We start from the raw sequence: 13,906 nt of genomic DNA, 5'->3' as shown, positions 1-13,906 counted from the left end.
GCGCAAATACTGGAAGACTGCTATCATGTCACCCTCAGTCCTTCTTTTCATTAAACTAGACATGCCCAATTCCAGCAACTGTTCTTCATAAGTTTTAGCCTCCAGACCCCTAATCATCTTTGTTGCTCTTCTCTGCACTCTTTCCAGAAAATAAGACTCGTGACTCAATTCAGTTGAAGGAAAGGGACTTGTACTGAAAGAACCTGGTTGCAGCAAAATCAGGTGGATTCCTGCACAAAATACAAAGCTTTTCTTTCCAACCCCCAATCCCTCCCCCATGACCAGACCCCCAGCCAGCCAATGCCATACCACTAAGATGGTTTGAGCAACCCTGAGGTCTGAAACTGGTAACATTCCATTCTCAGGGCAAACGGCCTTGAAGATCCTGGTACCAGCCGGTTTGGTGATCTGGTCTTCTTCCATTGTCACTTCCCCCTTCCCCATTTCCCATCATTAGATACCTAGGTGTGGATGGCCCAAAATGCCTCCCCCCTCCCTTCCTCTCGGTGGCAGGAACCCAACAAGGTGCCAGGCCAACGTTGGAGATCTTGATAGATAATACATACATCCTGTGGTCAATAAATTTTACAAACAAACAAACAAAACAAAGTTTGAGAATGTTTCCTTAGGAAATTTCAAGGCACCTGGGATAATTTCATGGTAGCCACACCAGAAACAGTTAAGCAGTTAGGTGGTTAGCTTCATTAGGTATTGAATTGTAGCATTTATCCTATTGCAACTCAGCGGCACCATATTATGGAGATGTTATCATGGTTCACGTTAATTTAATATTTTATCTTGTATGTTGTATGTCTGTATGTGTACACACACACACACACATACTTCTGAATGTACCAATATACCTGTTGCCCAGAGCATTCCAGTTTGCTGCAGTTTACCTGCCTCCAGCAGAACTTTTACATGTCATCCTGATGGGGTGGCTTAAGCTTTTATGAGGAGCTGCCTTGAGAGCAGTGGCCTCCCAATAAATCTCTGCACCCCATGGTAGGGCCAATCAGAGTAACACTTCAGACCATGAATTCCCCCTGGGTGATTTTGTTTATCCCACTGGATCTCCATGGGATGGATAAGAATGGTGATATGGAGGATTCATCACATTTTGGGTTGATGGAGCAGGAATGCCATACTTTACTATGATATCTTTGTGACCTGCCTCAGTTCTTCTGAAAATATGCCAGCTTGTAAAACCACTTGATAACTTCCTATCTTTCCATCCCAGCAGCGGCAGCTGCAATGTGGACTCCCCTTAACCTGTTCACAGGGAGGAACAGAACATTCTGTTTTGATGGCATGCCATACATCATGAAGTTGACCAAAAAAAAAAAAAATCAGAGTCCTAGAGAGGAGAGTGGTGGGCCTTGGGGAGGGGGTGGAAAGAGGCAGGACAGTAAGGAGTCTCCCACATTACCTAAAAGGGTTTGACTAGCCTCCAGAGGCTTTTCAAGACCATCAGGTCTCTTAGAAGCTGCATGAGAGTCTTCTACCAGGCTCATACCTTTGTGTCCCAGAAAGCAGTGCATGACTTACGCTATGCAGGGGGAAGGGGAGAGAGGACAACTTTTCCCATTTTGTCTCAGAGGTTTTAAGAAGAGATTGGACAACCATATGTCTGAAAGGCTATAGGGTCTCCTGCTTCAGCGGGAGTGTGGGGGTATAGACTAGATGACCTCCAAGGTCCCTTCCCACTCTGTTATTCTGAATATGTAATAACCAGAGTGACCTGGCAGCGAGGCCCTGAGTGCACGAACTATGAGAGGCCGTTGGGCTTACAGGAATCAATGGCAACTTTATCCATTCAACTACGTCAAATGGCACCACAATGGGCACAATCTTAAGTAGCTAACAACACAGCAGCCTTTACAGAGACGGTTGAGAGACCTTCACAAAATAATGCCAAGCCTTGGCTTTCATCGCAGGCATCTTCAGCTTTTGAAGCCCCTTCTTTCCCTTCCTTCTCTACTCGCCCTCGGTCACTCCCCTACCCAGGTTCAGCAGATGCACAGGATACCTTTTTTTGGCCCTGGTATGGACCCTCATCTGCCTCATCAATGCTACGGATCCTTACAGCAGAGAAGCAGCGTTCAGATAAGTTGAGCAAAAGTGTGAAGATGTGAGCTGTGATAATTTGTCACTGGGCTTCAGCTGCTGCTTTGCTTCCCAGACATTGTTGCTATGCAGTCGCCACAGTGAGAGGATGGGAAGAGTTGAGGGATGAGGTGGAATGGTGGAAGAACGACGGCAAGGAATATAAATCCTTCCATTCTCCACCCTTCAGTCCAGAGCACTTTTGAAAAAGCACCTTTGGGACTCCATGTCCTTCCTTAAGTACCTTCTCCCCTGCAAGCCTGGATAGGAGCTGAGAGTTGAGGGGTCCTCTCTGAGTTTGCTTGTTTTCTTAAAATGTTTCATTACCTTACCTAGGTAACATCATCAGAGTTCTAATCTGCTGAAGGTGATCTGATACGGAAGCAAGAGGGGAAAGATGGGAAAAGGTTTAGGTGACACAACATTTTATAGAGCTTCCAGGGACTGATATAGTCTACCTGAAATAAAATGGATTGTATTTTACATTTTTTTGTCTCTGGAAGCAATCCAGAAAATAAATGCATTCTCATGTCCCAGCTTTGAAAGATCTTATTCTGGAAATTATTAAGAAACTGGAAAGGATTAAATAGCTTTGCAGCTCAAGTAATGGTCAATCCAAGGTTTTGCCTCTGGGTTAGGTACTTAATGTACATCTTGCCATAATATGGGAACCTGCTTGGTAATTATGTTAATTTATTCTGATTTATCTCCCCTACAAATTAGCCTAGCAGCCTCATCTCATTAACACGGCTCAAGAAGCAACTGTGGCTAGTTTAAATTTGGGACCTTTTCCATCCCCTGCACTGTAAATTCACCTTTTGAGTCACAGAATTTCAGCATTTCACCAGCCTTTGCACATCCCCCTCCATTGCCTCTTCCTCTTCCCTCCCTCCAGGACAAGTTCTGGACAAGATCTGCCACTTGACTTCCACACCTTCCATTAGATGGAGCCAGATTGTGCCCTCCCTACAACTCGTGGCTCACAAGGACGCGAATCCGGTTAACGCTGCCTCTTCCTTTCCCCGCCTTCAGCCTCGCTCTCGGGGCTCCGGATCCCGAAGCGCCCGGGGGCTTCAGGGGCTTCGGCTGGGCTGGCTACCCTGAAACCTCCCGGACGGAGGGGGCGCCCGCGGCGGACCAGACCCGGAAGCAGCCTGGAGCCAGGGAGGTGTGTCCTTGGTTGGATGTCACGTGACCTCCGCGCCGGCGCCGGCCAATCGGCTGGGCGTCCGCCTCGGGCCGGGCTCGTCATGGCCGCCATGCCGTTCGGGGCCGCGGAGGAGCCGGCGCAGCTGTCCGGCGGAGCTTTGCCCGCGGGCAGCCTGGGCGCGGCCGACGCCTTCCCCAAAGACTTCGGCTACGGCGCCGACGAGGACGAGGCCGGGGAGGACGACGGGGCCGAGCTGGCGGGCGGCGGGCGGCGGCCTCGGCCTGGCGGGGCCCGGAGGCGGGCTGGGGGCCGGCGGGGCGACTCCTCCAAGCAGCCCCGCATCCTGCTGATGGGGCTGCGGCGCAGCGGGAAGTCCTCGATCCAGAAGGTGCCCTTCGGCGAAGGCGGGTCTCTGCGGGGCCCTGGCGGGAGGGCTGGCGAGGCTGCGGGTGGGGGGGGGAGAGAGGGAGGGGGAGGGGGGAGGAATGGGGGAGGAGGAAGAGGAGGAGGAGGAGGGCCGGCCTGAGCAGCCTGTGGTTTGTGCCCGGCAGGTGGTCTTCCACAAAATGTCCCCCAACGAGACGCTCTTCCTGGAGAGCACCAACAAAATCTACAAGGACGACGTCTCCAACAGCTCCTTCGTCAACTTCCAGATCTGGGACTTCCCCGGCCAGATGGATTTCTTCGACCCCACCTTTGACTACGAGATGATCTTCCGAGGCACCGGAGCTCTCATTTACGTCATTGACGCCCAGGTGGGCAACTGGGGGGACAGAGAGCAACGCTCAGCTCAGTATAAACTAACCACGGTTTGCGGTAACCAACGATGCCGTGAACTTGTTATGGTTTCCTCTGCTTTTGTCCCAACTTCTCATCTCCCGGCGCTTGACCTCCAAGGGTCTAGAAATGGTCCCCGGTCAAGGCTGTTCTTGGGACTCCTGAAAAGATCCAAGATCTGCAGAAACGCTCACAGCGATCTTGCAAGTTTTTACGCGTCCAGTGAACTGAACGGATCTGCAAAAACAGATATATTCCATTTCTTTTACAGGACGACTACATGGAAGCGTTAACCAGGCTCCATATTACGGTTTCCAAAGCCTACAAAATCAATCCAGAAATGAACTTTGAAGTTTTCATTCATAAAGTGGATGGCTTATCGGATGACCATAAAATTGAAACTCAAAGGGACATCCATCAAAGAGCCAATGATGATCTTGCCGATGCTGGCTTAGAAAAACTACATCTTAGGCAAGTGAAATTTCTGTAGTTTTTTCCATGCTTTTGAACGGCAGTTACTAATTGCAAGTTGGGGCCAGAACATGTGAATAGCAGGGAGGCCTCTTTCAGTGCAGAAATGCTGATTTGATGGTACCCATGGCACGATTCCAGAAGTGGCTGCCGTTTTTCCCTGGCCAGAAAATGCCACTGCTGAGCGCCACAACAACAAAATGCTGCCTTTGGCTGCCAAAGCTGAAGAAAGCATTGTGCAATCCGCCTTAAGCAGCAAAACGGCAAACCTTGTTCCCAGGTGAATGTGGCCGCCATTTTGTCTCCCACACAAAGTGGCAGCAGCTTCCAGAATTGTGTCATGCAGCCACGCGATAAAGCAATCCATTCCGGTGCTCTGGAAGAGGAGGAGGGTGTTTGGGCTGCTGGATGCGAATCAGTCCTGTGGCGATCCGGTGAGAGTGGGGAAAGGCCAGGGGGCAGGAAGTGGAGCATGGGGCATCGAGGTGGTGGTGGAGGAGGCCTTGGGAGGACCAGGGCCTCTCCTCAGCTTCCAAGGACCTTCCCCATGCCTGAGGCACCTCATGCTCCACTTAATGACCTGCACGCTTGTTTAATGATTCGGCACTAATTTTTGGGTGGGGAAGGGAGCAGCCAAAGCCCAGAATATACTTTTTCTGAATCTTAAATGCCGTCACAATTAGCAACTCTACTTTTTCCTCATCTGGCATTTTTCTGATTTTATCATTTTCTTGAATTTTTGAAAACTGAAATTTGGTTCATCTTGAAATCATAACTATATTAGTTAACTGTGAATCACACAAAGAAATGAATTTCAACAGATTCCAGTTGGAGAATGGTATCGGTGGTGGTATTAGTTTGGCCAAAACAGCAGGTAACATTTGAAACCATTCCGGTAACTAATTATAGAGTTCTTTTTTTTTATAGCTTTTATTTGACCAGCATCTATGATCACTCAATATTTGAGGCCTTCAGTAAGGTGGTGCAGAAGCTCATTCCACAGCTGCCCACTTTGGAAAACTTGCTGAATATCTTTATATCAGTAAGTAGCAGTTAATTACTCCCCATTTTGAAAGGGTGAATAATGTGGTGAAGGTTAGCAAATGAGTGATTTTCATTTAGGAGATGGTGAAATTGACACCAAGAGATCTTGGGAAGAACTTTTGCCTCCAAAGCAGAGGTGGGTTGGAGACTGCTCGATCCTGCTGAGCTTTAACCGATTATTTTAAACTAATAATCTTTGTATATCGAAGATTTGGATTGCACGCTAGTAAAATAATTAAAATATGTGGCGTATTCAATAGTTCCTTTATATGGTGGCTATTTTTATCTCCTAAGTATATACAATAAAGTATTGCAAAATAAAGAAAAGCAAATGAGTCCTGGGACAAATGTGGGCATTTGTGAGATGTAATCTTAATTTAAACCTGTCTTTTCATTTCCTGAAGAACTCGGGGATTGAGAAAGCTTTTCTTTTTGATGTTGTCAGCAAGATCTATATTGCAACAGACAGTTCCCCTGTTGACATGCAGTCCTACGAGTTATGTTGCGACATGATTGACGTTGTCATTGATGTTTCTTGCATATATGGGTAAGTAAATGCTCTAGAAATACGGAGCAACAACCATGAAAGAAGTCTGACTTCTAAGATCCTTTACCGTTCAGGGATATTTTGAGAAATGCAGGAGAACCTTAAAAATTGCGAAGGATTTAGTTGATAAGGTGGGGGATGCTATGCCGCCTTGCTTATTGTTGGCATAATTTTGTTGTCCAAACTGATTTTGTCTGGAATCCTGAGCAAGCGTCCTTATGAAGCCTGGTATGTCTCACGTCATGATCCCAGGACAGGTATTTCTCTCAAAATATAACTGCTGCCCAGAGTTACCTTGTCAATGAGATGGGCAGCATATAAATTTAATGAATAAATAAAATAACAAGTCTTTCAGTATTATGGTAAGCTGACTTTTATATTAACATAAATATATATTAATATAAATGTAAGGATATTAAAACATATTTTCAGATTAATCAAGCTAAAAAGCAAATGTACATTTCCGAAGTTGTCATAAATTGTAAAGATTGTACATTGTTGTAAAGTTCTGTTCAGTTGCTTAAATATAAATGAGGCATCTGAGTTGTATCAAGTTTAAGTGGTCAATCTAAATCTCAGGTATGTTGAGTCTTTTTCCTTCAACCTACTCTAGGTTAAAAGAAGATGGCAGCGGTAGTGCATATGACGAGGAATCTATGGCAATTATAAAACTCAATAACACAACTGTTTTATATTTAAAAGAAGTGACAAAATTTCTAGCCTTGGTGTGTATCCTCAGAGAAGAAAGTTTTGAACGCAAAGGTGAGCAACTGGACTTGTGCGCCTCATAATTTTGTTCCGTCCAATCAATCAATATCACAGTCACGGACCAGCAGCACAAACAGCACCATGAAAAACAATAATCATAGTTTTGTTATTTTTTCCAAAATAGAAAATGCGCCCTGCTTCAAACTCTGGGGAAAACCGTTTCATCTGAAATATCTAGTCTGAGCTGGCTGTGTCTTAGAGCAGCAGTCCCCAACCTGTACGGCTTGGCAACCTGGCGGGGGGAGGGGGCAAGAGGGGAACTGTGCCAAACAGGCCATGGGGGTTGGGGACCCCTGTCCTAGAGAGGTGAAAGTTGGAACAAAGCTCAAGTGTTCCAAGTATCACAGAGCAACCTTAGAAATGCTTCCGATGTGCAATTCATTGGAAGCAGAGGCTGCTCGGGATGTTCCATAAAACTGTTAACTTATCACTCCTTTTGGCGAAATGGCTTCTAGGAATTCTCTGGAGTTTTTGGCCTTGGCTTAGTCTAAGGTGCTCAAAGTTTCCCAGTTGAAACTACAGTGAAGTGTGTCCATGGATGGTGTAATTCAGGAGTTTTCATCCTGTCTTCTGACTGCTAGTTGGCGTTCCTGGATGCGCTCTGCTAGTTTTATGGCTGGCTGTCTTACATGGTGGACTGTGACAGCTACAGGCAGAGTATCGCCTGTAATAATAATTAATAATAATTAATAATAATTTAATTTTTATACCGCCCTTCTCTTGAAGGACTCAGGGCGGTGTACAGCCATCTTAAAATACAGCGAATAAATAACAAATTTAAAAAAGAATTTAAAAACAAATATTTAACTAGGCATTAATTAATTGATTAACTATATTGATTACCTGCTAAGAGGTGAAGAACAGCAAGGGTGGATGCATCAGCCCATTCCCACTCCTTGCGGTGGCCGTGTGATGTGGGCCATTTCCATCTTGTATTCTGGCTTGAATCTTGACTGAAAGGGGCCCAGATAATCCTTACAAAGGAAAGGTTAGAAACTGGTTGAAAGCTGATCAAATTGCTTGGATTGATGCCCTCTGTCTTTTCTTTATCCATTAGTCTCTGTTAGAAGACTAGTATAAATTCTCAAATATTTGCACAAAATTCTATGTGTTTTCCAAAATGCTTTTTAAAGAGAGTTATTTGATAACTTCTTTGGAGATTTTCGGTTGAGTAGGTGCCCCACAGTTGATAGAACATTTTTGGTAAGCCAGGAAAAGAAGAGGTAGGGAAGCCTCTAGAAAATCTTACTTACCATACATTCTTTGAAATGCAGTTCTCTTAGAAATAATTATTAGTTCGTCTTTCTGTTGTCTCTGCAAACGCCTCGGACATCTGCTAATAAGCCGCCTTTTCTTTGCCCAACCCAACTTTCAAACATTTCCCCTGGAGAACTTGCTCAGTTCAGCATTCTGGAATTCTTCTAATTGATTTATCCCATATAAAGATACTAGGGACCATTTTCAGTGCTATTGCCGTGAAAAAATTGAAAACCGAGTGACAGTCTCTCTTAGTAGAGAATCGTCGCTTCAGTCCTAAATCCAAGGGAATTGATATATTGAGGACTTTTTAGGCAACTGTCCATTGGGAAGAGAGCTCCTGCTTGATTGCAGCATCGCCGGCTGTGCTGCTTATCAACTCTTAGGTTACTTATGGCATAAGGCCGGGTTACTTACGGGACCGTCTGCTGCCACCGATTGCCTCCCACCGACCCGTGCGCTCTAACAGGGAGAGACTCCTCAGGGTGCCATCAGCCAGGCAGTGCCGGCTGGCGACGCCCAGGGGAAGGGCCTTTTCTGTGGGGGCTCCCACCCTCTGGAACGAACTTCCCCCAGGACTTCGCCAACTTCCTGACCTTCGAACCTTTCGCCGCGAGCTTAAGATACATCTATTTATCTGCGCAGGACTGGACTAGAATTTCAAATTTTAAATTTGGTTTTAACGGGGTTTTATTATCTTATTGTAGTTTTAATATTCGGCCTTATTTAATAAGTTTTTTAAATTGGTGTTTTATTTTGTATTTATATGTATTTTTATTAGGCTGTAAACCGCCCTGAGTCCCTTGGGAGATAGGACGGTATAAAAATGTGATTAAATAAATAAATAAACAAATTAGGTGGCCGAGATCACTTTTTGCTTCTCTTTGTAAGGAGAAACGGCATGAGCTGCAAGAAAGGAGAGGGCTGCTTCCCAGCAAGAGGGCAGGAGGGGAATTGGAAACCGTGTGTGGGAAACTGGGAGCATGCAGGACAAGGAAGCAGGCGTGCAAAATGCTTAGAACTGGACAGGTGTTATGCTTAAAACAACCATTCTGCATCTGAAGTGGGTTGTTTCCCTCTTATTGGAATTTTTATCATCTCGGATAATACCTTTTGGGCTCAGAAGGGGGCAGATCGCATCCACCGCATCTCAATCTCCAAAGCTTCCACATTACATCTCTCGTTTTCTGAGATCTTCCCAACTGACGCCTCTCTTCCCTCTCCTCCCCGTCTCTTTTTCTTCGCAGGCCTAATAGACTACAATTTCCACTGCTTCCGGAAGGCCATCCACGAGGTCTTTGAAGTGGGCATTTCCTCTCACCGCCCCTGCGGCCATCAAGCAAACATTCCCAATTTGAAAGCGGTGACTCATAACGGCACCCCGAAGGAGGACTGAGTCAGGATGGCCTGGGGCTGGCTTGTCTACCCTGGGTCTGGATCGGGGCAGGAGCAGCAGCACAGAGGACGGGCGGCACAACGTCATCCGTTTCGTTTGAAGCAAGCGGAGTCTGCCTTGGGGACTTGTTGTCATAGCTCATATGGACACCCAGGAGAGACCCTATGAGGGGAAGCCGAGATGCAGAGTGGTGCCTTTCGTTGTAATTAGGCAGGCAGCGTCTCCTCCACGGGAGAACTTCCTTGTTTGTTTCAGGATGTGCTCCAGAGGCTCTGAAATTCAAACGTGGTAAATAATTTATTTGAGTACATGCTCAACACATTCCACCTGAGTTGTTGCATACTTTTGTGGTAATGCCTGCAAAAAGTAATATATCCTGTGACCTCTCCTCTGCAAACCCATGGAATGAAAGCGCTTATCTGCTTTTCTAGCTCTAACTGTCCTCAGAACTGTTTGAAATGTTATGCCTTGAATTGTCAAGCTTTTGGTCACTCGGTATCGGTTCCCACATTCGTTCTTGCACTGTTTTTTTATTCATTCTTGTACACTATTTTTCTGAAGCCTCTTTGGGCAGCGCTGGCTCCCTCAGCTAGGAAATGGAGAGGAGCACCGTCCCTTAGAGTGGGCACGACTGATCAGAAGCCTTTACACTCTTCACAAATAATTCCATTTCATCCTGCCATGGCTACTATGGCTAGAATTCATTCAGTTTCATTCCATATTTCATTCTTGAGACCGCATGATCACATAGCGGGCCATTTTATTTTTTAAAAAGATACGTACGGCTTTGACAAGAATGGAGCAATTATAAGTTTGGGTTATAAGTTGCAAATAATTTTGCTCATTTTTAACAAGATGTGAAACTTCCTTCAGTAAGAATACTTTCCATCTGATGAAATGTTTTCTGTGACCCTTCCTGTAGATCCTCTGTGTTCGGGCAGGTAAATGCCATTCTCTTAATGATGAGAGCACTTCCAGAGCCTCAGACTCTGTTCTTTACTCAAAAGGTCCGTGTGAGTTTGTTGAAGGTTTCACAGATGCTTTAACACTCTTCACGGGGGTTTGCATTCTGCCGGAAGGCCAGGTCTGGAGCGGATATGTTCCCAGGCTGCATTAATAAAAGATCTTTATTTCGACAAGTTTCTCTCCTCTGAATGAAATACAAGGAAATACAATTTTTGTATTTCCAATGGGAAGTTTTAAAGGTGCATACAATTGTGTTGAAATAATTTACACTATTATTATTTGTTATTTAAGATTTAATCTTCAATTCAATTCACAGCCTGGAATTGGTAAAAATTAAACAGTTCAAGTCCTATCCAAGGAGCTAACAGCTGTTGTTATTATTAGTGGTGGCTGCCAGTCTTAATTAATAGCTTGCAGAAATTCTTCCTTCTGCTTAATTGTGTTTCCTTTCAACTTGTAAGGAAAACCAACCACCTATTTATGGAAAAACAGTAATGTAATTCTCTTGGGAAACTTTCAGATATTACCATGTTTCCCAAAAACATGACCTATCCTGAAAACATGTCCTGCCCCGATTTTAATATCTGTGCCTAATATAAACCCCACCCCATAAATAAGCCCCAGTTAAGCCCTGCCCACCATCTGGTTGTACAAGGTGGGGTGAGGCACATGCATAGAAATCAAGCTGGGGGGGTGGAGCTGCCCCACCCGTCCTGCACCCGCTTATCTTAGGACCGCTGCAGCTGGGCCACCCAGGCCCCAACACCTGCCTGACTTCTGTAGCCACTGGATACCATGTGGCTCATCGTGCTGGTGCCACCACTCACGGCAGAACACTGCAAGGCTTATCGCACCAGTGTCTCTGCACAACATGCCACGCAGCCTCCCATGACTGGCAGCACCAGTCCTTATTTTGGGGTCGAAAAGGAAATAAGCCCTGGTCTTATTTTAGGGGAAACACGGGTACTTTGGAATAGCTCCCTTCTATGTGGGGCTTCAGTCCTTTTAGCTCAATTTTTTATTCGCAGCAGGAACCTCTGTCCAAGCTGGCTCCACTTGGAGGGCCCCCTTTGGCTTACCGGATAAAGTAAACTAAGCTTGCTCTTAAACCAGCCAAGCTTGCGAAAGCCACCAGAAAGTTTGTGAGGCTGCCTTCAGGATCCTCTACATGGAATAACTTAACACAGCCCTCCTAAAAAAAAGGAACAGTACCATTAATGGCTTTGACACTGGTGGCAGCAGCACCAGCTGGCAACTTTAGAAAGGCAGTTTGAAGGCGAGGTGTCTCTCTCTCACTCGTATATTGTGATGTAGCAGCCATTCTCTTTTGTCTGTTACCACCGTGTCTGTGATAATCTCTGCCAAAGTGTTGATGGTGCTTTCCTGATCTATGTTCTTCAAGCGTTTTGCAACAAAGGCACCAAAAGAAATGAGAGTCACAGTTCACCCGTCTGTTAACATCACTGAATATTTGCATTGCAACTTCTGACAAAATCTTCAAGTCATCTGCTTTGCCAATCTCCATTTTCCTCAGCATCCCTGAATCTAATGGGACAGGACTTTTAAGCAAAGAACCACAAAATGTCAAGGACAATGACTGGTTTTGTCTGGTCATTTCCCTTCCCCAGGGAACTGCAAAACTGCATCTTAGAAACCTGACACCTGCTGCCACTGAATGCTGCCCCTCAGCCACATGCCAACTCACTTTTCCAACGAATAGAATAGAATAGAATTTTTATTGGCCAAGTGTGATTGGACACACAAGGAATTTGTCTTGGTGCACATGCTCTCAGTGTACATAAAAGAAAAGATACCTTCATCAAGGTACAACGTTTACAACACTTAATGATAGTCATAGGGTACAAATTTAACACAATGATACAACACTTAATGATAGTCATAGGCTACAAATAAGCAATCGGAACAATATCAGTATAAATCGTAAGGATATAAGTAACAAAGTTACAGTCATAAGTGGAAGGAAATGGGTGATGGGAACGATGAGATTAATAGTGGTGCAGATTTAGTATATAGTTTGACAGTGTTGAGGGAATTATTTGTTTAGCAGAGTGATGGCGTTCGGGGAAAAACTTCTTGTGTCTAGTTGTTCTGGTGTGCAGTGCTCTATAGCGTCGTTTTGAGGGTAGGAGTTGAAACAATTTATGTCCTGGATGTGAGGGATCTGTAAATATTTTCACGGCCCTCTTTTTGATTTGTGCAGTATACAGGTCCTCAATGGAAGGCAGGTTGGTAGCAATTGTTTTTTCTGCAGTTCTAATTATCCTCTGAAGTCTGTGTCTGTCTTGTTGGGTTGCAGAACCAAACCAGGAAAGGAAACAACACTTTTGGGATTGTGTACAATATGTTAACTCTCAGCCTCTGACAAGGCACACATAAAGCAGGATTCTCAGTTCATTAAATGATGCCATGTACGATGCTATGGTAGAACTGGATTCACCACTGGAAGTTTTCAAGAAGAGACTGGACTGAAAGACGCAAATAACATGGATTTTATTTGTTAACTAAAATGGTTACTTTGTATTTTAATCTGATTTATATTCTTTCTTTTAAAGTGCTGTTCAAGATAATGTTATTAGCTTTTAACATTCCTAAACTGATAAACAAGCTGGAGACTAGCTCCTGATAAGTTTGTTAATACAAATTGGGGTCTGGCTTATCTCTTTCGTGAACCCTAAACAACCTTTCTCCTTACAATTTATTCCCCTTTAGACCTCATTTTAATAAATATGTAGACTATTATCCTGTCCAATCAACGTTCCTCTTTCAGATTTCTTTATGTTAACTATAAAAGGAGATGTAAGCTAAAGATCGGGGTTCCATCTTTGAATGAGGAATCCCTTTTGTCTCAATAATCTGATAAATTGTAATAAAGTGATCTTCCTGTCTCGGTTTGTCTCATTGGAAAATATGTACACTGAAGCACCAGCCTGAAAAAGCTGTATTTGGCCATCAACTCCCATCTGTTAGTTATGGTGAGTAGGGTCTCCTGCATGGGATTGGACTAGAGCAGGGGTCTCCAACCTTGGCAACTTTAAGCTTGGAGGACTCCAACTCCCAGAATTCCCCAGCCAGTTGTGCTGGCTGGGGAATTCTGGGAGTTGAAGTCCTCCAGGCTTAAAATTGCTAAGGTTGGAGACCCCTGGACTAGATCAGCGGTCTCCAACCTTGGTCCCTTTAAGACTTGTGGACTTCAACTCCCAGCAAAGCTGGCTGAGGAACTCTGGGAGTTGAAGTCCACAAGTCTTAAAGGGACCAAGGTTGGAGACCCCTGGACTAGGTGACCTGCAAGGTCCCTTCCAATTGATTTCACTCGCTCTCAGGAAACGACTCAAGGAGGCAGAATTTAACTTCCGTTGTGCAAGGGCGCATGCGCGAGCCCACCGGCCCCTCCCTACGCGCCGCA

At 45.0% G+C, this 13,906-nt stretch overlaps 1 protein-coding gene across 1 annotated transcript; it reads left to right on the top strand.

Moving 5' to 3' along the window:
* The first annotated feature begins 3,325 nt into the window (after nt 1-3,325).
* Nucleotides 3,326-13,388, top strand: LOC131204414 (ras-related GTP-binding protein C-like). Its single transcript, XM_058195683.1, has 7 exons — nt 3,326-3,644; nt 3,808-4,011; nt 4,305-4,504; nt 5,432-5,546; nt 5,953-6,095; nt 6,709-6,857; nt 9,368-13,388. Exons 1-7 carry the CDS (start codon nt 3,357-3,359, stop codon nt 9,514-9,516), a joined length of 1,248 nt encoding a protein of 415 aa, XP_058051666.1. The 5' UTR covers nt 3,326-3,356; the 3' UTR covers nt 9,517-13,388.
* The last annotated feature ends 518 nt before the right edge of the window (nt 13,389-13,906 follow it).

This window comes from Ahaetulla prasina, chromosome 10 (assembly GCF_028640845.1).
Source record: "Ahaetulla prasina isolate Xishuangbanna chromosome 10, ASM2864084v1, whole genome shotgun sequence".
Classification (NCBI taxonomy): domain Eukaryota; kingdom Metazoa; phylum Chordata; class Lepidosauria; order Squamata; family Colubridae; genus Ahaetulla; species Ahaetulla prasina.
Note: the sequence above shows the minus strand (reverse complement) of the source record. Positions and strands in the feature narration are given on the sequence as shown.

Bases quoted from the DNA above. Each gene is read 5' to 3' on its own strand.
- LOC131204414 (XM_058195683.1), top strand. From the start codon at position 3,357: ATGGCCGCCATGCCGTTCGGGGCCGCGGAGGAGCCGGCGCAGCTGTCC. The intron at 3,645-3,807 runs GTGCCCTTCGGC...TGTGCCCGGCAG, and splicing joins GGAAGTCCTCGATCCAGAAG to GTGGTCTTCCACAAAATGTC. The intron at 5,547-5,952 runs GTAAGTAGCAGT...CATTTCCTGAAG, and splicing joins TGCTGAATATCTTTATATCA to AACTCGGGGATTGAGAAAGC.